This window comes from Anas acuta, chromosome 1 (genome assembly GCF_963932015.1).
Source record: "Anas acuta chromosome 1, bAnaAcu1.1, whole genome shotgun sequence".
Taxonomy (NCBI): domain Eukaryota; kingdom Metazoa; phylum Chordata; class Aves; order Anseriformes; family Anatidae; genus Anas; species Anas acuta.
This window is the reverse complement of record NC_088979.1, coordinates 190,890,842-190,918,646: the sequence shown is the minus strand read 5'-3', so window position 1 is coordinate 190,918,646 and position 27,805 is coordinate 190,890,842. Positions and strand designations below refer to the sequence as shown.

General features: G+C 39.6%; 1 protein-coding gene and 1 long non-coding RNA gene across 11 annotated transcripts; one reads left to right on the top strand and one right to left on the bottom strand.

Annotated features, from left to right (window-relative positions):
* Window positions 1-1,953: 1,953 nt before the first annotated feature.
* LOC137849811 (uncharacterized) lies at window positions 1,954-7,084 on the bottom strand. Its single transcript, XR_011092079.1, has 3 exons — window positions 6,975-7,084; window positions 4,296-4,528; window positions 1,954-2,624 (listed from the first exon to the last, which is right to left on the bottom strand). It is a non-coding gene; the product is annotated as an uncharacterized lncRNA (long non-coding RNA).
* PUS7 (pseudouridine synthase 7) lies at window positions 6,574-27,645 on the top strand. Of its 10 annotated transcripts, none has more exons than XM_068669798.1 (18): window positions 6,574-6,674; window positions 7,407-7,472; window positions 8,441-8,519; window positions 9,196-9,589; window positions 11,457-11,559; window positions 11,666-11,767; window positions 12,621-12,765; window positions 17,248-17,359; window positions 18,639-18,716; window positions 20,395-20,523; window positions 20,759-20,884; window positions 21,160-21,221; window positions 21,375-21,535; window positions 22,386-22,512; window positions 22,980-23,081; window positions 25,566-25,695; window positions 26,738-26,829; window positions 27,279-27,645. In XM_068669798.1, the coding sequence occupies exons 4-18, from the start codon at window positions 9,225-9,227 to the stop codon at window positions 27,413-27,415; spliced, it is 1,971 nt and encodes a 656-aa protein (XP_068525899.1). In that variant the 5' UTR covers window positions 6,574-6,674; window positions 7,407-7,472; window positions 8,441-8,519; window positions 9,196-9,224; the 3' UTR covers window positions 27,416-27,645. The 10 variants fall into 10 exon arrangements, with proteins under 10 accessions (XP_068525899.1, XP_068525904.1, XP_068525895.1 ...); XM_068669803.1 differs by having other exon boundaries at window positions 6,575-6,674; window positions 7,407-7,575; window positions 11,457-11,553; XM_068669794.1 differs by having other exon boundaries at window positions 6,575-6,674; window positions 7,407-7,575.
* Window positions 27,646-27,805: the final 160 nt, after the last annotated feature.

Sequence of the window (27,805 nt, the reverse complement as noted above, 5' to 3'; positions counted from 1 at the left end):
TTACTCCAGGAGGAAGCAATATGACTGTCAGTGAAGCAGCTATCAGGGAAGAGAAAATAAAGAGCTGAGTTTATTAGTCAGGGCTGTCTGTCTGTCTTGGCAATTCATCAAAAACATGCGTATTTTGGAAGCCTCTGAATGAAAGTGAAAAAAAAAAAAAGTGTCTTTTCAGTCTTGGAAGAGGAGAGTGTCTTTCCAAGGATACAGTGGTGCTTTTTAGAAGACTGTGCAACATGTCTGTCAATGGAAGGCTCTTTTCAGAGCAAAGCTTGCTCCACCACTGCAGGTAGCTACTGACTAATGTTACTGACCGACTCAAATCCTTGTTGCCTGAAAAATCTGTAAATACAATCTGTTTAGTGTGGGCAAAAATCAGGGGAAAACACACATAAATTGCTTTAGTGAGCACTTTTTGAATGGTGCCTGTGAGCAGGACTCCTCCCTCAGCACCAGTTAGGGGGAGGAGGAAAGAGAACTGGCTGGGCTTTAGCATTGAGGGCTTGCTTGTCTGACTTATCCCAGCTGAAGCCAGGACTGGCCAACAGGACTTCAGCCAAAAGCACTACCATTCTCCTCTTCTCCCCTGTTTTTCCTATTCCACTCCAGTACAGAGTTTCCACAGAAACAGAGTAGCACAAACAGTGCAGTTTTGGGTGCCTTCCTGCAGAATTAAATGTTTAACAAAAGAGTCTGAAGAAAGTGTTGAGTAATTAACATCTCATTTTGGTGAAAAGCTTTATTAGAGCTTAGATTCAAAGGTTATCCGAATATGAAAAAAACATATTTGGAATTCCTCTTCCTCTCTCGACACTTTAAACCTTGTGCAGTAACTCCAGGGACTGCGTGACTATCTGGCAGCAGAAATACTAAACTAATATTCTAATTTATTGCTTAGGGATTTGTCAGTTTTTTTTTTTTCTTTTTCTTTTTTTTTTTTTTGCTACTTTTAATAGCAATATTGGCAAGTGTCTGATAAATAAATAAATAAATAAATAAAATCAAGCAAACCACTGTAACAGGCCACGATATGGCTTGCTCCGTGTCCCACAGCCCAGCTTAGACTCAAAGCAGAATCCTTCCTACCATTGCCCTTCATAATTATAGGGTAATTTTTTAGGTTGAAACATACAGAAAGGTGGCTTCTGCACCTAGGATATACTGCATGTTCCCAATGGGCCCTCAGGCAGGTACCTGAGAGACCTGGTTCACTGAAAGGCTTACTTGAATTTTGCCACTGTTCCAGCCAGCCTCCTGACCTTCCAACTGTCTGTAAATAATTTCCCCATCAGAAAAATGTTGTCATGCCAGTCACTAAGCTCAGTGATTAAAAATTGGCAAGTACCTCTCATTCCATACAACAGGCACGCTTTGCTGGGCTATTTTCAGGCTTCTGGTCCCCATCCTCAGCTGCACAGGGGAGCTTATTTGCACGCTCACAGTGGTGATGTGCTGCCCCAGTGAATGCCCAGCTAACCAAGCTGCTGGGAAATGGCACTGTGGTGGAATACGTTCTTACTGCCATATCCGAAATCATGAGTGCTGACTGTACCCCTTCTGGGCAGTGGAGGGAAGCCAGCTGTGCTCCTTCTGGCAAGCAGCCAGGAGGACACAAGGATTGCTTTTGCCAGTGCTAATCAGTTTGGACAAATCCGCAAGAGAAAGAAGGATCAACAGGATCTCCAGATAGCAGGGAAGAGGAGGGTGATACAAGGGTGAAGGATTGCCTCTGTTCTGGATCTTATTGTCTGCAAACTCTGGGAAGAATTAGGCAAGGGATGCTATGATGTCACTACAGCCCAGAAGTTAGTCCAATGCAGGTATCGTGATTTTCTATATGGATGATGGGGAATGAGATTTTAAAGTAATTCACAGTTATGATTAAAATCATACCACAGGTATTGCCATAATCTATTTTAATTTCACATCTGTCAACCTTTGACATCAGTGCTGTGATTCAGAGAACGTTTTTAGTGGCCAGATCCAGTTGTGCAAAGGACAATGGGCGTTTTGCTGGTAGCTTAACAGCATATAAAATTTCACACCAATAACAGTGATCAAAGAAATGTCGTGGAAAACCAAGTGTGACAGCAGGCACAGACAGGGCAGGCAGGCACATAAAGAGCACATTCTGCTACCCAGCAGGGCAGCACTTCGGCAGCACAGCTCATTTTCTCGCTCCACTTTGCAGTCTTCTACTTTTCCTCCTGCGTGTGAGGCAGCAGCTGTGCTGCAGGAGATGATCCCAGCCAGCGCCGCTCAGTTCCCTCGCTGTTTTGTGGACCTTGTGAGAGCAGCAGGAACAGCCAGCCCTGCTGGCAGGTAACGCTTCAGGCTCTATGTCCTGTCTTGGCTGTTCTCCTCTTCCCATCCACGCAGCACTAGCCCAGGTACACAGAAAAAGCCTTTCAGCCCTTGGAGGAGAAAGGCCTCCTGAGATAATTATGTGTGGGGGCAGAAATATATAATTATCCCCCCAGCTCATATTCCTAGTACCTGCAACACTTGCTCTTCGTTGTCTTTGCAAAAATTGAACGCTGCCAGTCAAAAACATCTGATCTGTGGGCAGTGACATCCTGTTTTGTCTGCAGTGCTGCAAAGCTTTAGGCCATCACTGAACCAAACTTCTGACAGAGAAGCAAAAGGTACAAAAAGAAAATGTATTTCACAATTACCCCCCACATTCAATGGAAAGTTTTTACTTAATATTCCAGTCACAAACATTCTGAACTTAAAACTCCCCTGTACAGCACAGTACCTGATTTTGTTTACAGCTCTTTTTAAATAATTACATTTTTAGTGAGGAACTTGATCAAAAATCACCTCTGCCTAAAATTCCTGCAGTATCCCTAGAAAAGATGTTTTTCTACCTCTCTCCTATTGCAGACTAATTGACCAAGGGATTTGGAGAGATGAACATGAAAAATAAGCAGCTTTTCATTTTTAAAACAGAATGGGGGTAGGGAAGAGGGGAAGTACAACTTAAAGGTGATGACCTATTTAAGCCTCAGCAGTGGAAAAACTCTGAAAAACAGTTTTGCCTTTATTTTGTAAATCTGTTTGATTGTTTTTGGACTGTTTTCAACATACTTCAAAGATACTTTCAACATACTTCTGATTGAAATTGCTTACCTTGAGCATTAAGTTCTCTATCACCCCCCCAAAACAGTTTTTCTCATAATACTGTAGATTTTGCATGCTAATGAATTATCACCTCCACTTTTTTCTTCATGCACGGCTTCAAAATAAGCATTAGCAATGCAAACAACCTACATATGAAAAATACATTAGGCTTTTAGAATTTCTTTCGTTTTAATTCTCTGTGGTGCTATTAGTGACATAGGTAAAAATCAGACCAGTTAAGTGTAAAGAGTGTAAAATTACAACTTATCAGCCTGATTGTCTGTGCCCTTGGGAAACTTAAAACTGAAGAGTGAGCGCAGTTATTGATGCTCTCTTTTATTAGTTTTTTTTTCCAATGGATTGGGAACGGCTCAACTTTGTACCTTTGGGTTTTCAAGGAGCATGCCTGTAGGAGATTGACTCAATATGCTTTTTGCTTGTGTTCTCCTCCTAGCCAGAGTTATGCTCCCACCTGCCAATACGTGCTTTCCTGATATCCCCTCCTGGGGAGCCTGAGCATAGGAAGCCATTATAAACTTGAACTTATTACAGGCCATAACTATTGTTGGTCATTATGTTTTTCAATGAAACAAACTTCCTTTAGGTTGCATTATTTAAGTTTCTATGGAAACATAACAATATTCACATTTTAATTGAGATTAAAATATTATTTTCATAATACCACCTGACTGGTATATTAAAACCATTCATAACTGAATAGTTGTTAAACCAACCAGGGGAAAAAATCAAGCTGAAGCTGCAGTCATATCATTATTTTCTTACAGTTTTGTATGTAAAAAAGGGCATTTGACTAAGGGAAAGAGAAAGTGGTGATGACTACATAGATGCCCTTTGCCAGCCTGCACATAGAAACCACGCTGGGGGCAGATCACAGCAGAACATGACTGGGTATACAATTTTTAAGGTCTGATGCTCTCTGCTTGTCAGGATGGCTCCATTTTATTTCAGAAACAGAACTAGATATTCCCTCCTTCCTGCCCCTGAGCTGTAGGAAGGCCAGTCTCAAGGATTTTGTCTGTAGATTATCAAACACAGACATATAGTTCTTTGATATGTTGGAGATTACTACTGTTCTTGAGAAAGGAGTAATGAACTTTGCTGAATGTATTAGAAAACTTGAGAAATGCATAGTGATGATATTATTAGCTATTTACCTTGTGGTGGCACCTGCAGGTCCTTCAAAATTCTGGTTCTTCACTGTGTGAAACACTTCACATCACTCCAAATTCTATTCAATCCAAGGTGATGGTAATGGATGGTACACGAACACAGTCAACAGGGAGAACTAACAGTAGGGTAATTACCATACCAAGCAGAGGTTGTAACGTACAAGCTACTTAATTACTGACAAGGATTTTGTAGACAGAGAGGTGCTTAATGTAGGAATCTGGAGGAGGAAAAATAAGAGTTTTAGGGAACTTCTCTTGCACAAGATGAAAGAAGCAAGAAGCTACATGAGAAAAAAATTGGACTGATACATGGGAGAAGTCTTGCTGAAGGATCACCCCTGCAGATATTTTCAGCCAGATAATATCATGTCTCTGTCTGGGGAGGAGCAAGGGGCAACCTTTCAACACCTATGTACAGAATCTACAGTAACTGGGGAGATGACAGCAATGTTCAAACAACACATGGCTCTTTTTTACATTTCCCGTACTGTGAAGGCAGCCTGGGAATCGAACAACAGTAGTCACAGCTCTGGATTCCTCAGCAATGCTGTACTCTGCCATGTCTATCACTGTGTCCAGTCCACCACTGACCTGTCTGCAGGAGCACACAAACCCCATCTCCCTCTACTGGTTTCTAGTAGGATATTTAAATTCCAAGTGAGAAGGGTGGTCAGGAAATACAGAGGGTCAGTAATAAAGACACAGCTTTGATCTTCTAGTACAAATCAACTTGGCAAAAGAAAGCTCTGTGGATCCATCTCCCTCCCAAGGATAGCCACAGATCTTTGCTCCTTCCTTTCTAAGTGCAACATGTATTTCTTTAATATGGTCTTTCGTAAGCTAGTCACACAGCAATGCATGTATACATGCATTTTTTTTTTAATTTTAAAAATTTGAAAAATTAAAAAATTTGGATTTTTAAAATGCAAACCAAAGTACTCCACTTTATTGCCTCCCCTCTTGGAGCAGAGTAAGAAAGTAAGTACCAGGGATGAGAAAATAAATCACTCATATACATGCAGCGCTGTAAGTCTCATCACACGTGCATGTGATGAACAGAGTATGACTAGAGAATACGTATAGAAACTAGAAGGTGGCATTAATAGCCTTACAAAGAGGAAATATGAGGTTGGCTAGGATTATGATATACCACAAAGGGTCTTGAAAGTAGAGACAAAATCTATGTATTCAAGTTAATGATGAAGATGTTCTTTGCACTGCTGCTTACAGCAGAAAGGAGGGTGGATGCCGACATTCTGACCGGGTCAGAGAATACTTGTAGTACAGATCCACTCGGTTCTTATTTGGTTTTAAAATGGTGCCGTGATTTGAAGTGGTGCTCAGACACGTCTGTGCCTGGGGACTGATGTTCAATTAGCACAATCTGCTGCGCAGCAGGAGAGTTCAGGAAGGCCACTGACTGCCTCACAGGCGTGACTCCCTGCCACTGACTCTAGCTGACTGGGGGAAATTATGGTTTTCTGTATTGTTGTTGTTCTTTTGAGGAGTTTATAGTGCATTCTTGCCTGCTCCCCCTAGATGCTTCAAAGTATTTGTACTTGCAAAGGAAAACTTCAGCAGGCCAGAGGTGAAGGAAGGGTGTGCAGAGCAGCTGGCCCTGTGCAGCATGGCCTTTGCTGGGCTGCCCCAGCCGGGGACTCTTTTAATTATCCCGCTAATGACACCTCCCTGTGACAGCAGCTCCTTCCTTTTGCTCTGGAGGCAGCCCTGGACGCCCTGCCTGGAGCACAAATCCTGTGAGGAGCAGCTGAGGGCACTGGGGGTGTTTAGTCTGGAGCAGAGGAGGCTCAGGGCAGACCTTATTGCTCTTTGTAGCTACCTGAAGGGAAGGTGTGGGGAGCTGGGGGTCGGCCTCTTCTCACAGGGAACTGGTGACAGGACCAGAGGGAATGGCCTCGAGTTGTGCCAGGGGAGGTTCAGGCTGGCAATGAGGAGCCATTTCTGCTCAGAAAGAGCAGTCAGGCACTGGGACAGGTTGCCCAGGGAGGTGGTGGAGTCACCATCCCTGGGGGTGTTCAAGGAGAGGTTGGACGTGGTGCTTGGGGACATGGGTTAGTGGTGGCATTGGTGGCAGGGGGTGGTTGGGCCAGGTGATCTCGGGGAGCTTCTCCAGCCCCAGCAATCCTCTGACTCCTCGGCTCTCCCCGTGGCCGGTGCCTGAGGCAGCCGCCGCCGCCCGCCCGCAGAGGCGCAGCCGAGAGCTGCGGCCGGGGCCCGCCCCCGTACACGCGGCGTGGAGCCGAGCTGGGCCCTCCTCCTCCTCATCCTCCTCCTCTTCCTCCCCTTTCTCCTTCTCCTCCTCTTCCTCCTCCTCCTGGCTCGTCCTCCCGAGCCGCCGTGCGGGTAAGCGGCACCCTCATTCCCCAGCTCCCGGAGCCCTCCTCGTGCCCGCAGCCCTTCCCTCCTCGTCCCGCCCGCCCCAGCCCTGGGCAGGAGGCGGCTGGAAGGACCGGGACCGTAACGGGGCCCCGGGCCCTCCCTGCCCGCCTCTTCCGGGGCCTGGCGCCGCCGCCCCGCTCCCGGAGCCGCTCCCCGGGCTCCAAACCCCGCGGGGGCGCCGCTGGGGTAGGGCCGGGCTCGGCTCCCGGCCGCCTGCCGAGCTCGGCTCATCACCACCATCACTATCGGTATCGGTATCGCGACCTGCTGCCATCGCGTTTTGCTCCCTGACAGGTCCCGTGCCCTGCCTGCTGGAGGAGCAAAGCCCCAGTGCCCGCTTGGTGCGGCAGGAAAGTCGGTGGCTATGCCAGGACCAGCTCCCTGCTGGGATTGCTGCAGAGCCTGGAGGAGCAGCTGCTGGCGGGGCAGAGGGCTGAGGCAGCTCAGCAGCTGTCAGGGAAATAAAATGCCTTTTTTCTGAAACCCCCTGCGCTGCGTGCCCCCACACCGCAGCCCCTGCCAGCGGCTGCCCTGCTGCTGGTCGCAATTTTGGCACCAGGCGTGACTGGGCCGTGCCTGCTAACTTCAGAACCTCCACCTTCAACACTGAGTTCTTTTAGCCGTTTGTATCATTTAGTACCTCAGCATTGCATATTTCCTTTAGAAACACGAGATTTGTTTTGCTATTCCCTTCAGCAGCTGTTCCAGAAGGTTTCAGCGTGCTCAATGTGGATTTGTTCGCCATGCAAGGAGACTCAGAAGGTGTCTAGAAGCCTTTTCCTCACCAGTGCTTTATTGCCAGCACCCCATGAATTTGGGAAGATACAAGAAGAATCCAGAAATGCTGGTGAATTGCTTCTCTTGGGTATGATTTTTATAATAAGGATTTTATGTATATATTTTATGTATATATATTTTTGAGGACAACCTGAAAGTGGTGCTTTCTGCTAGAAGTACACTGCTTTGTGGATTGTTTTGCTTTTTTATGCATGTACTTTGTCACCCCTTTTCAGGTATCACAGGTGCATTTTTATAAGGCTCTACATACTTCCTTTTTATTCCTTTTTTTTTTTTTTAGCTTCTGTTGTCAGTCCTTCATTTGAGCAAAATGTTTCAGATGTTCCTAAAAGCGGCTTTCCTGCCTATTTACCCTAAACTTTTGTGACCTTACAACTGAAAGTTGTAATTTAAATAGGTAGTGGCTAACAGCTAAACTGATAACAATTAGTTAACAACTCAGCGTGTGATGATTAGTCATGAGTCCTCCTTTAAAAACATACCCTTTAAATTTAAATTGAACATTAGACGAATACAGAGCGATGGACGTTGCTCCCTAGTGGGAGACCACGGTCCCCTGAGAGGTGTCCTTGGTCTGGCATGGAGCACACATCTCCAGCAGCGTTCCCTTCCACATTCCTCCCCACAGGTTTTTCTTAGTATGTCCTCACACACCTCATTCTGTGCCCCCGTGCTGCCACCAGCAGCTCCTGTCTTTTTTAAGCATGCCAGAGCAGAGGCACCATGTGCACCTTTTTTGAGTAGAGTTTTGGCATGTGGTGGGTTTTCTCTGTTGTGGAGCCAGCTGGAAGTGACCATGATGAGCACAGGGCTGTTAAGGGCATCCTTGCAACATTATGGTTATTTTTGTTTGGTTTGGGGTTTATCATTTTTTTTGTTTGGTTGTTTTTTCCCAAACTTTCTCAAATAGATATTTTTCCTTTGTTTTTCAGATCTCTAGGTTCTGGTTCTGCTGACAAAAGGGTGGCAGCTAAAGTTGCCAGTGAAGAGTCAGATCTCTACTCCACCAGTGTAAGTAGTCATATTCTCAGAAATTATTTCACTTGCTTGTTGTTTCATTTGTCCCACTCATTCAAAAAATTTGTTACCCCTTCCCTATTATCTTTTCGTCTGAATTCCTGCCATCTTGAGTTGTGTGTGGGATTGTGTGCGTTAGAAGAGATGCACACAGAAAAGGAGAAGGTGAGGTTTCAGGTTTAGGCGGAATCGAGCCATGTTCTCTCAATCCTTGCAAGATCAAATCTCGGTAGAACAAGAAATAACTGAGAACAGTAGTGTCTGACAGAAGACTTGGGAACAGAAAGTTTGTTAGGCACTAAATTACTGTTGGCAGCAGAGTCTGTATGGACAGGGCTCAATGCAGCTGTGTAAGAGTTCGCAAGAGTGACAGTGGTGGCAAATGCGTTGTGTGGCGTCGAATCCTGCTGTTCTATAGCTTTATATCCTTGCTGCCTCAGGTGGGTATTAAGTCCCTTTAATATCTCCCTTCTCTCTTCTAAAGTACATATTGTTTCTAGCTGTAAAAAAGAAAACAAAACCCCACAACTTTATTTGATGTTTAACTTAAATGCAGAAAGTTTTATGGTTTTCCCAAACTGTTGCAGAGTGCAGTCCTTGGAGTGAAGAGACTGTGTATTGATACTGCTCTTGAGCAGCCAGGAAATAAGCCATTCTTCTTGCTCCTCAGGGCTTTCTATCCTACACTGTGCCTTAAACATGGAAACTGTAGAAATGAATAGCGTATCCTTGAAACGTCCTCATTCTGAGGATGATGTGGCTAATGCAGACGAAATTAAAAGACAGAAGATCTCAGAGAAGTCTCAGACAGGGAACAACTCTGGGCAGAGCGTTGAGACTGTAAAAGAACAACCTGACAAATCTCTGCTTGAGGACACGAAAAATGAAATAATCCCCAATGAGGAAGGTGAGGAGCAAGAAGATGAGGAACTAGAGGACAGTGATGAAGATGGAGATCCAGAGAGCTTTGCAGACATGATGAAGCATGGACTGACAGAAAGCGATGTTGGCATAACTAAATTTGTTAGCTCTCATAAAGGGTTTTCTGGAATCTTAAAAGAGAGGTAACTCTTTGTCTTGTTATATATGTTAATTCCTTGTGTTAGCAGCTGTTGTTTTCCATTTTCCTTTTCTGACTCACAGGATGCAGTTGGATTATGTGCGGCCATTTGGGAGGTTCATCGCTTTCTGTTGCTAATGCTGAGATTGAAAGAAAGGTTTAATTTGGCATTTTTCTTGGTTGTTTTTCTATTTTATTTGTTTTTTGTTCCTGTCAAATGGAACTCTGGAGAGCGAAGCTCTGTGTGGATAGAAATTGATGACTACACTAAGCTTTGCCATTTGTCTTTATCTGTGGCAGCAGCATGCGGCATAAAACCTTGTGCAATACAGCTGCCTTCTGTACAGCTCTTCAGTGCTGGTTCAGGAGGCACTGATAACAGTATTGAAGCCATCCCTCTCCAACTCTTCCTTGCTTTTCCCTGACTTTTTAGTGCTGTAAGAGTTAAGCCTGTACATGTATACTGGCAGGTAGTCCGCTAGACTTTAAGTTACACTCTGATCAGCCATAGCGTCATTTACAAAACATAAAAGGGAATTTTATAACTCAGGGTATTAAATCTTGGATTATAAACTTAGTAAGATGTTTGGCTTATAGTAGCTTTTTTTTTTTAATGAATCTTTTAGGATTTTTTAATTAAATAACATACTTGAATAAAACTCTCAGAGTGCAAATACAAAAACTCCAAAGCAAAAAATCATTGTTGCCCTACCTTAGCAAATCAGTTTTGTTTTACACACCAAAAAGTCCTTGTTTTTAAATACTAGCTTTGTATATAGAACATTTTATATAATAAAACGATATGTACATGTTTTGCGTTTAATCTTTACGTGCAGCAGTAAACAGCTAGCATAATCCTTCACTGGTGAACACAGTCTGTGCAGAACCTCCTGCTGGGAAATTTGCCAGTCTTCAAACTGAGGTGGCCAGATGTAGCTGTGTGCTAGAAATGTTTGTAGACTCACAGTTTGACTTTGATCCCAGTTTATAACACCTATAATTAATTTAATCCTAACATTTTTATGGTAACCGTCACTAGCATGTCTAGACAGCTACAGTTAGTAAGAAAGGACATAAAACACTCTTACTGGTGGAATTCCTTCCTAAGGAAGATGTATGGCTGCACAAAAGTATGGCAAATGTAGGACTGGGGGGGGACACTATAGAAACATTCCAATGCTGAAATTTTTTATTGATCTTTCGACATTCGTACATTCATAAGCTGAGGACCTTTTTTTCCCCCTCTTTACAAGCAGTTGCTACTTAAAAATAATTTATCAATTGCAACAGAGACTGTTTCTACTCTCTTAATGTTAGTATGTTTTTATTACTGAGTGTAGCAACTCGATCCAAAATGTCACAGTGAAATTTTATGTTTCTGTCACAGAGGGTGCAGAACAGTTTTTGTTGGAAGATGTTCTCTGTAACTGAGCATATGTAACAGAGCCGAGCTTGTCTTGCTTTCCTTAGAGAATGACTAACAGGCACTTTATCCTGCAGGTTGTTTGAAGTGACAGTGTATTTGTGTTCAACTTGTGGTGATGTTGTAGAGTCTTAATTGTCACTACTGACAATTAAGGACATAAATTACTGATCTCCCCAAATTAGTGGGAAAATGACTGAATAACTACAGCAGGTGCTTGCTTATCTGCAAAGAAGTCTACTTGATATAGATACGCTAGACTTTCTGCAATGTTTTCTTGGTATCTTTCTGAGGGGTGGGAATAGGTACAGCTTTCCCATGGCTGAAGTTTCTTTTGCACTCCCTTGAATGAATTCTGTGAGTGAATAGTTTCTTAGGAGAGGACTTTGTGATGTGGGATATTTTTATTTGTTAACTTACAGCTTTAATGCGTGCTTCTTCCCATCAGATACTCGGACTTTGTTGTTCATGAAATAGGCAAAGATGGACGTGTGAGCCATTTAGATGACTTTTCTGTCCCAGTGGATGATGAGGTAAATTCTGAGGTAAAGGTAATGGCTAAACTCGTTAAGCAAGAACATTAAGAGACTGAAAACTGTTTTACATGGATTACTGGATGTTTGTTTTTTCTCCCCCCCCCCCTTAAATGCATGTCAGGACCCATCGGAAGAAACATTTACAGTTTTGTCAGATGAAGACAAGCAGCGTTTAGAGGAGCTCCAGCTTCTTAAGAATAAAGAAACTAGTGTTGCCATCGAGGTAAAATTAATAAATGGGATAACGTTTGTGGGGGAGGGGATAAGAGTGAGTGACTGGAAGGTGTGTGCTTTCTAATGCATGCATGGCATAAGAGCAGTTTGAACATGATGTAGCAGCAGGTAATACTTGAACTGTTGCTAATTTAGGTGCAATTCGGTAAATTCTGTTTAGATACACTCAAATTCATGTGCATGAGTAGTTAAGATTTCAGTGGGACTGTGCACGTGAACTCAAATGCATGTCTTAATTTCTGTGGTGTTAAAATTTTCTTGCAATATTTTGGTTCTCTGTCTAGAAGTGTTTTATAGGGTATCTATGTGAGGAAGGTTAAATAAAATCCATCCTGATAAAAAGACTATTTCCAAGGATAAATATGGTCTTCTGTCACAAAAAAGTTAAAAGGATTCAAAACAAAAACTTCATCTTTTTTAAAGGTCAAATATTTGATATATTTGAAGAACAACTCTTGAACTACATTTCAGTTAGAGAAATGAGTAAGATTAGGTCTGGCAATTTTAAATAAGCAATCCCGTGAGTCTTAACTAGTGATTTTTTTTTCCTTTAATACATGTAGAAAAACTTGGTTTTGCCAGAGTTCATTAGAAGAGGGAATTTTATTAAGCACAAAAGAGGGGAATTAGTCTTGAAAAATTGTGGTTTTGAATACTGAGACTTTGTATCAGTTACTAACTGTTTTTCAAGCTAATGAATAGGCCAGACTTTTAAAGTGTATCTATTCAGTTTAGTGTGATTGAGTAGGTTTTCTTTAAGCACACAAAAATTCAACTCTCAGAGAGTCCTTCTCCTTTTGTGTTATTTTATTTGTTTTGTGTATGCATGTGTTTTACCACAGGTAATTGAAGACAGTAAAGAGAAAAGAACAGTCATCCATCAAGCTGTTAAGTCCTTGTTTCCTGGACTGGAGACTAAAACAGAAGATCGAGATGGAAAAAAATACATCATTGCCTATCATGCTGCTGGGAAAAAAGCACTGGCAAGTGAGTTTCGGTATTGCAGCAATTGGGTAAAGTATATGCTAAAACTAACCTGAAGAAAAACAAACAAACAAACAAACAAAAAAACATTAGAAAGCACTTCACATGGAGTGTACATCCTAAAATGTAGCCTGTCCTTTTTCTTTTTGTCTGTGCTGATGTCATGCATCTAAAGTAACTAGGAATACAAGTGGTATCTCACATTTAATTTTTTACTCGATTTTCTTTCCAAATCCTTAAATATATTTATGGTAGAAGTGAGAGGACCTTTCGGTATTACAAGGGGAACAGGCAAAACAGGGGCTTTATTATATGTATTGTTTGAACGTAGCTTTCATGGACTTGCCTAGATCTGCAAGCATGCATTGTGTTTGTAGTTGAAACGCACTCTGCATGCCTTGACTGTCTTGAAAAATCACGATAAAATTCTCCATGACTCAAATTGAGATAGGGCCTATTTGTTTGCTTGTAGTTTTATATAAACATAATATATTTACAGTAGTCTTTAAGATAGTTTCAGTCATTAGTTCTGAAAGCAGAAGTAGCTGTGTTTTATTTGCAAAAGATAGTCCCTGCTGATTATGTTGTGGTTACTATTTTGGAATAATTACAGTACTGAAAGATTTTCAAAATGCAGTATCATATACACTCTTACCAAATCTTGTTTTGGTTACAGGGGATTAATTCACGTGTTCTACATCTTTTAATGTGTTTTAACTTTTTAATTTACATGTATTATAATTTTACTTTGATCTTTCTGCAAGTTGAGAGGATTGTCTAAATGAACGTTTTGCACACTTAACTAAAGGTTCTAAAGTTTGGTTTGAACTGATTTATTCCAATTTCATTTCAACCTACTGCAAGTGGTATAGTATGTAAGGCTAGCCCTTTTCATTTTAAAGATAAAGGAGATGGAGAAAGAAAAATAGAAGGAAATAAGATAATTTAAAATTTGGAAGAAGACCATCTCCACATTCAATGTAGTTATTACTTCTAAAGCTTTTTTTTAGGCAAGTATGGGAATGTTGTGTTTTATTGGTACAAGTTATAACGTGTTATATATCTTGTTTAATCGTTTAGAAACTCTGTATGTTTGCATGCTTTATGCATGGAGTATGTATACTTACCAGCACAAAATTCTCCTCAACCAGTTTTGTTCTCTGTTGGTTTGTAACGGTTTTACCTCCACCTTTCCCTTCTGCTTGCACATATTCTTTAACCATTGTTACAGTCAAGTGGTTGTTATTAATCTGACCAGTCTGATTTAACAAATACTGTATAAAAAAAAATTGAAGTGTTTGGAATACACCAAAGAGAATTTAGTGATGTATCTCTAGGATTAGAACGTCTTCTGGAGCAGCATTTTGTGATGCAGAGGAGCATCATCTAAAGCTGAACTCTTAAGTTACAGTACTACAAACATCTGGGCGAGGTGGTGGAGATGTGTACAGTTTCAGTGGGTGTGTGTAAGTGCTAATGAATGCAGGGTTTGAGTGCAAGTTCCTATTAGTCAGGATTATATGTCCTTCATGCTTATACAGCCACTAACACATCTCAGTCCTGAGCAGGTTCCGCAGGCAAGGAATGTTTCAGAAGTGTGCAATACTCAATAATTAGCTGAGATACCTGATTACTTTTGTTATATTATAAAAGGTTGCCAAAAATAGTTTCCTAAAATCTTAAAATCAAAAGCTGCTGTCTGTTTATACCAAGTTCACACACAAAATACTTAAAATACCACCTTACTAAATTGTCAGTTAATTGCTGTTTCATCATTGTCCACAACTGAAGTTTGTTGCATCTCCAATTGAAGCTTTCCATATGTTCACTGTTTGCCTCTGCACGATTCCATTGCATAACTGTCTAAATTGCTGTCATCCACCACCTAACTGTTGGATGCTCTCTAAAGCATAAACGATCCCATAACCATAAACCTGCATGTTCACCTCTAAAAACCCTTTGACAGTCTAAAAATTAAATGCTACTCTTTTGTGCTCTTTACGCTATGCATTGGGACAGAGGTCAGAACTGCAACAGGTAAGAGATGTTGACATTTCATGCTAACAAAATGAAATGCCAACCATTACGACCTCCTAAATTGTGATGAGACTGGCCAAAGTAGTAACAATTAATTTAAAACAGAACAAACACAACAAAACAAAAACCCCAACCTACACACAAATAATGATTACAGTTCCCAGAAACAGTGAAGAATTAGGCTTGTGCTGTCTCTTTTTCACTAGTGCAGTATAGGCAGTAGTCATTTGGTGCAGAGAGAGTCTGCCAGTAATAAGTGAAGTGAATTATTGGGGTTGACCATACTTACCTATCTACATACAATATGGTAAATTTCCCTTTGATTTCACTAAGCTAAAACTTTACGTTTCAGCCTTATATTTCAAAACCCATTCTCCAGATGTATACAACTTTAAAAGTATGTATCACACGTCCCAATCTTAACAGAGAGCTTCTAGCCCTCCAGTTGCAGCAAAAGGTTTGGAAAAAAAATCTTGGAAAGATGATTTTCCTGTGAAATACATAATGAGACTCTGAAAAAATAGTAATAAGGAATGCAGGCTGCCCCTTCAGTCCATCTACCCAAATGAATACTTCAAAGTGTTGAGCCAGGGCTGGATAAATAGTGGGATTATAGCTGCAGCTTTCCGGGACTCAGTGCTGGGGATAGGGATGTGGCTGTAATGCCCAGAGGTGAGAAGCCTGTGGGTATATTGTGCAGAGTCCTTTTAGTCTTGCCTTGATTAGGGCTCTCTTTTAGGAGGGTGTCAAAATAACTGTGTGCAAGATGAATTAGTTAAATTTGAAGAACTGTTTCAGCTGGAGAAGACCTTCCTTGTGAATCACTTGCTGCTTCCCCCTCTTCTCTGTTAATTAATGAGTTCTTCATGAAGGTATCTTGTTCTTCAAACTGAATGCGGTATTTCATTGAGTGTGCTTAAGAAAAGTGGTGGCTCAGAACAGAGACCAGTAGCAGCATGAGGTCTCTTAACAGATTTTTGATCATGCTACTCAGTTGAGATCCTAGGAAACTTTATACTGGTTTTGTGGGAGGACTTTGCTTAGGAAGCAATGGTACAAGACAATCATTGAAATTATTTTTTAGTGATTAAAAACTACATATATAGTATGTCAAACTGTAGCATGAGAAATTGTTTTGACAGGAGTGTTTGTGGATGGCACTTTCTCAAAAAAAAAAAGGCAAGAAGAGCTGTCCTTTAGCAAAAAGTTTAATGAAGCTTAAACATATTCACTCTCTGCATGGGATATCTGAGGTTTATTAAACGAATGTGAACAAAACCAGCAGTGTTTTCCAAGACCTTCCTTTTGGTGTTGATGTTTATATACTGGAATAGGACTGGCTTTTTTAGATAGCTTTTATTTTTTGTAAAGAAAAGCTCTTTTGGTACAAAACAATGAATGTCTGCTTGGTGGCTACCAAAAGATAAGGTGCTTCTTATTTAAAAACAAATCCTTAGTTTTGTTCTTGTAAAATAAATAATTAATGAACAAAGCACTTCCAAATAGGCTGCTAAAGCCTGTAGAATGAACCTTCATTCCCAGTAATGTCTTCAGCAGTCGATGATGGTCGGAGGAGAGCTTTATCCCTGTAAGCTCCTGTGTGTAGCAGAAGCTCCACAAATATATCGATGGTTTTGCTTCCCTCTCCAGCAATCTCCAAATAATTGTACAGAACTGTAAATCAGCTGATAGTCTGCAGGAGCTGAAGTTCTCTCCCTCTGGTATTCTCTAGACATGGCACAGTATCTGACTTGAATGACTTGTTAACGTTGTAAGCGTGCCAGATTTTTCTCTCTCATATGACTTAAAAAATATCCATAGAATATCCTGAGTAGGAAGGAACCCACAAGGACTTTTGAATCCAATTCCTTATTCACCTTAATCTTTTAAAAATAAACTTTTTAAAGCTTTTATAGAGATACAATCCATGTTTTCTCATTACATACAGAAAAAAATCCTACAAAAATAAATAATATATTAGTACTATAAATATTACTGTAGTCATCATACAAACAGTGCTCCAATGGTCCAAATCTATTAATTAGAGAAGGCACCAAGTTAAAAGTGGAGTGGCTTTTACTGTACTGGCTAAAAGTAAGTATAATTATAATGTTTTTGAGGAGTTTAATCAGGTAATATGGCAATTAAGTGACTAGGGGATAATTTTATGTAGTTCCATGACAAAGGAGCTGTCACCATTTCATTCAAGCTTTTTTAGGTGCCAGGACTGATCAAACAGAAATTTACAGCCAGTGGAAGGAGAGAAGGTACTTTGCAATGTGCTTTGCAGCTTTTGCTGTCAGTATGCATTTATTTCTTTTTAAAGCAGATGGAGGTTATCAGAAATTGACTTTTACATATTTGTTTTAAATGGAACTGCAATGGCAACCATGTTCATTGTAATAAAAAAGTGACACTTCTAAAATGTTAACCTTTTTATTTTTAAAGATCCAAGAAAACACTCTTGGCCAAAATCTAGGGGAAGCTACTGCCACTTTGTACTGTACAAGGAGAACAAGGATACTATGGATGCCATTAACGTCCTATCAAAATTTTTAAGGTAAGGCTGCTGTGAACCTGTCTAGCACGCTGTCTTCCCACTGCATGCTTCATGTCACTGAAAATGTTAAGCCTCAGCGTTAGGTAAGAGAAATGCAGTTATTTACTATTGCCTAATCTTTAGACGTTTAAAAAAAAAAAAAAAAAAAGACCAGCTTTGAAACTACGTTTCAAAAGGAAAGTACAAAGTGATCCCAAGTGATTTTAAAAGGCTACACAATTCAAATTGGCCCATCGGACAAGGGCTAGGCAGCTCTTAGCCTCAATGTAAATAAATGAATTAAAAGCCAGTTCTATTCAGTTGTGTGAGTGTGTGTTTTATGCAGGTATGTTATGAGTCTGTGTCAGATACTGTTATGATGATATGCTAATTAGTTGCTAAGTACTAATTGATAAACTGTCATTCCACGTATTAATTTCTCCAGTACAAACAGCCTTAAGTCCTTTTACCCTACAAAGTGCAACAACACCCAGATTTGTGAAAGGCATAATGTGAACACAATGAATTACGGACAAAGAATTATTTCCAAATGGGGTCAAGTCAGTGACCCGTTCCCTGCTTTTCCACTGCCCTTCACTGTTCCTATTCAAAAATAAATATCTACACTTCAGACTGTAACCAGTGCAATACAATACTAATATTTGCATTTGAGAAGAGAACATTAGGAATGTAGTTTGGTGGAAATACATACCTAGTGGCAATCCTGCTACCACCTGGTGCCCATAGCTGGAATAACAGGATGTATTTCTGGGTAACACAGGTTGTGGTACACAAAGTGGAAAGGAAATTTCCTTTTTGAGGGAAGAAATGGAACAAATTTTAAGTTAACTTCACATATTTTTATATAATGTGCATGCATGGTATTCAAATAGACATGCTATTTGAAATTTTAAGGAAGAAATGGACCTGCTGTAGTTTTATTTTTTATTATAATGGCTACGTATTTGTGAACTGAGTGGATATATAGAGAAAAGAATTTCAAAGCTCATATTTCGAAAGTACAGTTGTGGACCTTTTTTGCATAAAATTAAAACAGGAAAGTTTAACTTTTATTTACTTACAGATGACCTTAGGAAATGTCACACATATTTAGGAGTGTCGAATTGCAGTCTGCTTCTGGGGAAGAGTTTAAGTCTACCTATATAAATGTATGTTCTATTTTAAATAGATGTATTTTCCACGTAAAAGATAAATTAGTAATTTGGGTAATTATACTGAAAATTGTGTTCAATCTGTGGCTACTTTAACAGTTTTTATATCTTTTACTGTTGCCTTTAAGAGTGAAGCCAAACATATTTTCCTACATGGGAACTAAAGATAAAAGGGCTATAACAGTTCAAGAAATTGCTGTTCTTAGGTAAGTGAAGATACCCTGGAGTGTTTGCACTCCTACCACGATGGCTTGGCTACCTCCCTAAAAAACTAAGACTCGTTATGCACATAACATGAACGGCAAATTCATGTCCTGATCTTGTTACGTGCTTGAGCATGTGTTAATGAATAAACTATAATCTTTTTTTTTATACCATGGAGACTGCTAATATTTTCAGGCACTGGTGCTCTGAGTCATAGGCTAGGTATGTGTAAATGCAGCTAATGTTTGGCTGAAGCAGTGGGCCAAATTATCTGTGTGCTCTTGCACTGCAGGGCCCTCGTGCAACAGCAGATAAGCAGAATGACACGGTGAAAATCCCGTCGCATTTCCTTCCTGACTTTTGTTTCCCCCTTCCTCCAGCTGGAATCCCATTTCCTTTCTCACTGAACTCTGAACAGCTCCAGAGAAGGCTTAACCACTGCCTTTGCTCATCTGTGAGTAGCCAGGAGGGGAAGAAAAGACAAGGAATTTTTCTTGCCTTAACCTACTCCCATAATAAAACTTATTTTGGCATACTTCAAGATAATTACAAGGTTCCTAGGCACTTGAAATTAGTGCTACTTTAGTAACAGAGGATGATGGATGCCTCACAGTCGTGTATTACAATGTCTGTTTAGCTGGCTGGAATATTCTGCTGTACTGATATTTACAGCTCTTTCAAAACCACAGTCCTCAAGTGGAGGAATTCTGAGGTTTGAGAGCCAGTAATTTATCAAGTTCTTGTTAAAAGGAGGGCATTCACTACTTAATTGTTCACAATTTTCCTTCCTGTGGTTTGCATGTGCATACATCCATGCATATTAAAGGAATTAATTTGTGAACGATGTGAGGAGCCCAGATTATTGTTACTAAAAACAAGTTCACCCATCGACGGCAATTCACTGAACTTGTGGTGTAACCATCTCAGGGGCTGTTCTGTTTACTTTTAACACGGTCACATCTAACATTGCGTCCAAGAGCTTCGGTGTGTTGTAAGCATTGCCAGCTTCCTGGGGAGGAACCTACTCATTCTGGTGCACGTTCAGTAGCATCACAGCACCAAACTCTGCTGTAGATCACTGGGGACAGATGTCATGGGGAAGGAGAGGTTACCTATTACCAGCCCCCTCTGAGCTGAGTGTGCTGCCCATACTGTTTGATAAACTTGTCTCTCCTGGTATCAGTTGTAGCAGAAGTGTCAAGGAGCAGCTCTGCAATGCAAAGAACAGGACATACTTCTGAAAGACCTCGCAACCAAAACGACAGAAATCAGTGACAGTTTCATACTCCTTCACTTCCACTGAGCTCACACAGTGGCTAGTTACATAGCACAGTCTTAGAGTTAACCTGAGTGCATTCACGGTGTCTTTACTCAAATAAAGCAGAGTTAGGCTTGTGGTGTGGGGTACCACCGTACTTCAATATTAAAAGCTTTTTTTTTTTTTTTTGAATGCGTGTGCTAACATAGGTGTGAAAAGACAGCCTTAACTTAAGTACAGCCTTAAGTACATGTTTTCTCTTGAATAAGTAGGCCTTAAGAATGTTCTCTTCTTTACAGAATCTCTCTTTTTTAACTTGACAGTCATTGCTTTTTTGTTTCAAAATATGGCATTTCTATATTTATTTAACTTACCTGTTTTTCTAAGCATAAGGTGGTCACTGTTGGTCTGTTTCTCTTTAGAATCACTGCACAAAGACTTGCTCATCTGAATAAATGCCTGATGAACTTTAAATTAGGAAATTTCAGTTACAAGAACCACCCACTGAAATTAGGAGAGCTGCAAGGGAACCATTTCACTGTTGTTCTCAGGTAATATTGTTAGTGTGTATTTAGACAGTTCTGTTAGATTCCCCCCTCCCCCCTACAGGGAAGGGATGTCAGCGTATCTTATGTTACAAGAAAGAAGAAAAAAACAATTGGCAAAAGGCTATTCAATTTATTAAGTACTGCATAACGCTAATGTTGAGCTGTAATATTTTGGGGATTATGAAATCATGTAAGCCCTTAATAATCTGTCTATGACAATCTTATTTTTTAATGCTAGAAATATAACAGGGACTGATGAGCAGATAGAGCAAGCAATGAACTCTCTCAGGGAAATTGGATTCATTAATTACTATGGAATGCAAAGATTTGGAACTACAGCTGTTCCTACATACCAAATTGGCAGGTACGTGTTGTTTTCATCACTTCTTATTTTTTTTAATCACCATATAACTTCTAGTGTACTTCTGGGAAGGTTTTTCTGCCCTATTGCATGTACCAGTTTTAATTTTAGATTCAAGGAAGGCCTTGTTTCTGAACTAGCTTCAGCAGGTACCTTGCATAATGCCACTACTTCTAATATTGCATAAACACAAACAATACTTCTTATTTCAAATAAGTTTGCTCAATCTTAAAATATATTTAGCAAGTTCTTAATCAACTTTCCCGTTTGAATCTTAGAGCTATTCTACAGAACAATTGGAATGAAGTAATGGATTTGATATTAAAACCACGACCAGGAGGTAAGGTTCCAACCTCAACTATTCTGTGATTCTGTTAACCTGTGTAATTTGTCATGAGTGAAGTGTTAATTACTCAACTGTTTTAACAAAAGGTGAAATGAATGTTTTTTTGGTGTGTAGGTAAAACATTTTTATTCTGCATTCTTGTTCTAGCTGAAAAGGGATACTTAGTAAAATGCAGAGAAGAATGGGCAAAGACTAAAGATCCAGCAGCAGCCCTCAAGAAACTACCTGTAAAAAGGTGCGTGGAAGGACAGCTTCTACGCGGACTCTTAAAGTATGGAATGAAGAACATAATCTCTGCATTTGGCATAGTGAGTGTAAAAGTGCTGTGGGCTATTTACTTGAATAAACATTATTTTCATGGTATCATGATGAATTAGAAATACTCTCATCAGGCATCTCTTGCTCTAAGTGTAAAATCTTTATCCTACGTTTCTGCTTGAAGTACTGCTGATGGTAACGTATGACATCTGCAATCAATGTATAATGAGCTCTCCAATTTATACAACGTCTCTTTAAATTGGAAGCAATACAGCTACACTTAGTAACCGTGTATAATACAGAACTGAGGATTTTGTAGAAATTCAGTATGATCTTTCTTCCTGTTGTTTATAAAGTATAAATCAAACTGATAATATGTTAATGAAGCAGCTTTGTATGGGTGGTGGATTCACTATCACTTTCAAGTTCTGTAATTAAGTTGAAATCTTTGGAGAAGATATCTCATAACCAGCAATTATTGGGCCCAGCACAGGAGCTGGGGATAATTTCTTGTTTATGGAGAACACAATTAGAATAATGCTATGTCTCAATATCTGCAAAGTTTACTTAAGATTTCAGACTGTTGAATACGATGAATTCAGTGTGTTTTTTAACAGCCCCATGTGTTTAAGCTGTTGAACAACAAAAAAAAAAAGTTTATCCCATTTTTAATTTAACCACAGTGCTTTTCACAGTGGATTTCAAATGTATAAAAGCATTATTTCTTCACATACCTTTTTCCCAAATCACAAATAAAAAACACAAGTCTGTATATAAAGTTGTTTTATTAGTCCTTTTGCTGGAGAAGGTAACATTTCAAATATGTGCATTTTTGGCTTATGAGTAAAAGAAAAACCCAAAAATACATATTTCTGATTTGTCATTTTGTTTAACCTCCAGATACCAAGAAACAATCGTTTAATGTATATTCATAGCTACCAGAGTTATGTCTGGAATAACATGGTGAGCAAGAGAATAGAAGAATATGGGCTTAAAGCTGTACCGGGAGATCTCACACTTAAAGGAGGTAAAATCAAACAACAACAAAAGGCTGGTGATGCTTTGTAGTACAAATTCATAGGAAAACAAGGTGCAAATATCCATTATCACATAAAGAGATCTGCTTTCTCTGCAGTCTGAGACTGCACTCAGTAAAAACTCTCTTCACTTGGATTTGCATTTAGCTGTGGTGAGATTGTCCATGATATTTCTCCTTCACGTATGCCTGATAGGTGGTAAGGGGACTGCTTATCTAGCAGTCCTTACTTCATTCAGCTTTAAAAGTCTTTGGAAACCAGGCTGTGAGTCTGCTGGTAACTGACAGCCTTGAAGACCATTATTTCTTTTCTTGGAAATGTCGTCTATTACAGTGGAGATAAAACCCAGTAGTTAGCCCCCTTTAAGTAGAGTTGTTTAAATCTCATTTTAAATTTGGCTGTTAACTGTCACAGGCACCCATACTGGTAACTCTTTACTTTTCTGTCCTGATTGTAGCCACAGCTGTTCACATTGAAGAAGAAGATGTTCATAACTACACCATCCATGACGTTGTGATGCCCTTGCCTGGATTTGATGTTATTTATCCAAAGCATAAAAGTAAGTCTAACTATTGATTTACATAATGACTCTGAAACAGCAGATCTGCTTTAAGATTGCTCTTAAAAGGAAGATGAGATCTGTGCAACCTTCCTGACCATTAAAAAGTAGCTATTTCAGAGCTGTGCACTAGTAGTAGGTACGCTACTGTCAGCCTCTCCCACTATGATAATAATGTTCATTATAATTTCTTTAACATGAATCCGTTTCATATTTCTTCTTAGCAAATAGTTTTTCCAGAAAACTTCTAATGAGGCAAAATGATTTATCTTGGCACAAGGGAAAAATTGGTGAAAAGTTTATTTAAAAAGTATGCACACTTGATTTTTTTAAATTACAAAACAAGTTGAACTTACAGAATACATAACCCAAAAGCTTGATGTTAGGAAAAAAAAAAAACAAAAACACAGATATGGCTTAATTAAATGTTAATAAGTATTAATGCTAAAAAAAATAATGCATCTCTCATCTGTTGTATATAAGGTATATTGAGTTTAAATTGTTTTAATGGAATAGGTTTGGCAATCTATAATTATCTGCATGGAACCCTATATTATTATTAAGGGACAGAGTTGTAGAATCATTTCAGTTGGAAGGAGACTCGAGAGGTCATCTGGTCCAAACTTTTGGTCAAAGCAAGGCCAACTTTTTCCTGTCAGCTATGAAACTTCCAAGGACAAATAGTCTCTAATGTCTTCTCTGAGTCTTCTCTAAGCTAAAGAAGCCCATTTGTCTTGGACTCTCTTCACAAGGTGTATGCTACAACCCCTTGCCATGGGGTGGCCCTCTATTAGACTCATTCAAGTCTATCAGTGTCCCCTTTGGACTGGGGTGCCTGCACCTGGACACCCTATTCTGAGTGCAATCTAATGAGTGCCCAGCAAGGGGCAGTAATTATTACTGATGTAGCTTTTGTTGCTGCCAGCTTGCTCTGTTAGGTCTCCTTTCCCCCAGGATTCCCAAGTAACTGCCAGCAGTGTTGCTCTGTAGCCTTTACCATTACAATCATTCAGGTACGGGACTTGTTCTTAACAAATTTCATGAGGTTGCTCTTGGCCCGTTCTTTCAGCCTCTGCCTAGGTCCCTCTGATTGGTAGTCCTGCCCTTGAGTGTATCAACTGTTCCCCCAGTTTAATTTTGTCCACAAACTTGATAGAGGAGGAACTGCAAAGATTTAACATATCGTGTCCCAGTTCCTCGAGGAACTGTACTGGTAACAAACTCCTAGGCGGAGCACAAACCAGCAGTGACTGTCCTTTGGGATCAGTTCTTTACCCACCTAGCGGTCCACCTACTGTGATGTTCTAACCTTGGATACAAGGATGCTGTGAGAATGTGTTGAAAGCCTTGATAAAGGCAAGACCAGCAACATTCATGGCTCTCCACTCATCCTCTGATGTAATAATTTCATTACAGAAGGCTCTCACTGAGCTTTGGCTTTCCTAATGCCACACCCCTGGGTGCCTAGGCAGTGCTTGTATATCCCATCTTTGAAGTCTGTCCTAGCCTTCACCTACTGTATATCTCTTTCTTAGATACAAACTTAGTCACAAATTCCCTACTTAACCCAGCCAGTCTTCCAATATTTGGTTAAACTGTTCTTGTGCTTTGCTGTCCCGAAAAAGACTGGTCAATCTTGATTTTCTTTGGCTGTCAGAACTGAGTCTCAGAGCTGGATCCCATTCATAGCCCATCTCTGAAACATTTGGAAAGCAAAGATCTGTTTACAATGTATGGCGCTGAACCACATTGAACTAAAAGATTGGAAAGAAGAGCTGAAAGTTTTTTGTATTCAGTGTATTTTTAATGGAATTTTCCCATGGGAAGCCTAATTTGTTCCTGTTCAAACTTCCCCATTGCATGGAAGTAATGCTGACAATTGCACTGCAGACTAGTGGCATCGGACAGCATTTTAGCTGCAGGATATTCTTATGTGTCTGTTGCCTTCCATGTCTTTGCTTAGTGTAGAACGCTTCACACCCTTACTTAGGGATGCAAGACTGTAATAAAATTACTCATTCTTTTGGCAGTGTCAGAGCTACTTGCAGGTACCCATCAGCTAAGTTCCTTGACTCATTTCAGTCTCTGCATTTTCAAAAATAGAACAAGGGGTAGGTAGTTTTGCCCCCCCTCTTTAAAATCCATATACCTGAGGTTAGTCTTCTGAAGTTCGTTGACATTTCACTGACATCTTACATACAAAATACTTCAGTTAAGTGGAAGGTGAAAGTTTTGTTTTCATCTGGAATTTTAATTTGCTAAAAAAGATTCTTTCTTGGTTACTTGCCTTTACTAATCCGATTCTATAAGCAAACATTGTAGGTAGTAAGATTTGTAAAACCTAATTTTAAACTTTTGTTTAATGTTTAACCCATATGTAACCATATGTGCTGAAAACTTAAAATTACAAAGGAAGGAATGCTTTATGAAAACTGTTTCAGTCAGCTGTGCTACACTGATTAAATATTTTTTTTTCTCTTGCAGTTGGTGAGGCCTACAAGGAAATGCTTGTAGCTGACAACCTTGATATCAACAACATGAGGCATAAGATCAGAGATTATTCACTTTCTGGAGCATACAGAAAGATTATTATTCGACCTCAGAATGTCAATTGGTAAGCAGGAGAATAAACAAACTTAGATGTGAATTGGCAGCATAGAGTCTATGTGGGATGACTAATTTAGAAGCATCAGATTGACCCATGGCGTGTACATATAGACTGAAGCATGGGTAGAGAGAAATCTCTGCGTTTTCCTCATGTTGCTTATACAGCTGAAACTGAACCACAGCCTTGTTTCTACAGTGGTCCTCTGGTTTTTGGATGTATTAGTGTCAAAATGTCTATCTGGTTGTTGCTCTCCTTGCAAGGGCTTGCCTAAACACTTCATGGATAATTATTCATGTTGAAACCATGATAGATAATATTCAAAATAGTTATTTGTTGTGATCTTGCTCTGAGAAAGTTGGTATCCAATTAACTGTGTGTCAATCAGAAAGACCTATATCACTTCAATATACTAAACTACTGTATTAGAGACACAACCTACTTGTCACACAGCAACCAAATAAATACCTTTTAAACAGGTAACTGTATAAATGTGCAGAAAGACTTCATCACTGATAAATAGACAAAATATAGAGGCTTCAGGTAGGAGTCAAAAACCTCAAATATTTAATTTTATTTTAAATACTATTGATATTTAAAGCTTATCTACTTCCTAGTTACTTTTTTCAGCCTAGTCACTACATATGGAATGATTTCTGTGATATGAATACATTAATATGTATTTAAGCCTTTTCAAAGAAGTTTAGAGGGTTTTCTTCAAAGTGAATGCTTTTTATTTTCTTTCCAAATATTCTTAAGAGTTTACACTATTCTTCCCCTAATTTCATGAACTATACTTCTTGTATAGCTGGAAATCCTGATATGCCATGGGAGGAAAGAGATTACTTATGCAAAGTGATTTCTCACTAGTTCATTATTTTGTGATAACCTTCATCAAACACAGGCAAGTTTTCTATACAAAGCTTTACCAGTTACTGCAAGATATATTTCATAACAATTTAATTAGAAAATCATTCCATCTCAGTTGTATGATTGTACCTGGCAAATTTGAATAATAGTAGTAATGATAAATCTTACGTATGTTATAAAGGGAAGTTGTTGCATATGATGATCCCAAAATCCCATTATTTACTACGGATTTGGATAAGTTGGAAGGAAAACCATTACCAGTTCTTCCTACAGGTAAGTTAGTTTTTTTGCTGATCTTTAAATTTTTAAAATAAATTTCATCACAAAGTCTTTTGGCACTACTTTCTGGGAGGTGGGTGAAGGGGGGGAGAAAGGAAGAAGGGCTAGGAATTTAATCTTGAAGGAACAAAAGCCTACTGGTGGTGGTTGTTTGTTTTCTAAAGCAACACAAACACCCACACAAACCAAGGAAAACCCCATTCTTAACAAACATCATTGTCATTACCAATAACTACTTAAGACATCACTTTCTGCTGTGAGAAAAGTTATTTTTCATGAAATTCTATGTTACACTGTGGCTTGCGTATTTGAGTGTGGTGGTAATGGCTGTTCTATGGATTTAGGGGTTGGTGGAAAACTTGGGTCTACTTCAGATGACATCCAGAATAAGCTTTTCTTACGCTCTTAACTTTTTTTTTGCTTTGTGTCTCCTCTCACAATAGATGGTAAGTTCAGGGCACTGAAGATGGAGTTCTCCCTTCCCCCATCCACCTACGCTACTATGGCGATTCGAGAAGTTCTGAAGATGGACACGAGCATAAAAAACCAGACACAACTGAACACCACCTGGTTACGCTGAATGGGCTGCTAAAATGTCTTAGCTTTTAACATGTATAAAGTGTTTTCCTATTTACATGTTCTGTACAAATCTTAAAGATTGCTAGTAAGAGATTTGTATTTTTTTAAGTTTTTATTAGTGCAAGCATTTAACTTCAGTAGTCATTTACAAGATGGTGGTTGTAATATAATTACAGGTTTTAGTGACTGGTGCTTTTAAACGAACGAATAAAGGCATTGCTTGAGCTTTAATACAGCTGCATCTGTAAGAAGCGGGCTTATAATAATTTCGGACTTGGAAGAACGTTTAGCTTGCTTTTTTTTCGGTGAGCAGTGAATGTTTCTGCAAATTCTGAAGATCTATTAAATTACAGATCAGGAAACTGAACAGAGATGTTAATATTATCTTCAA

Bases quoted from the DNA above. Each gene is read 5' to 3' on its own strand.
- PUS7 (XM_068669798.1), top strand. From the start codon at position 9,225: ATGGAAACTGTAGAAATGAATAGCGTATCCTTGAAACGTCCTCATTCT. The intron at 11,560-11,665 runs GTAATGGCTAAA...AATGCATGTCAG, and splicing joins AGGTAAATTCTGAGGTAAAG to GACCCATCGGAAGAAACATT. The intron at 18,717-20,394 runs GTAAGTGAAGAT...GTTTCTCTTTAG, and splicing joins CAAGAAATTGCTGTTCTTAG to AATCACTGCACAAAGACTTG.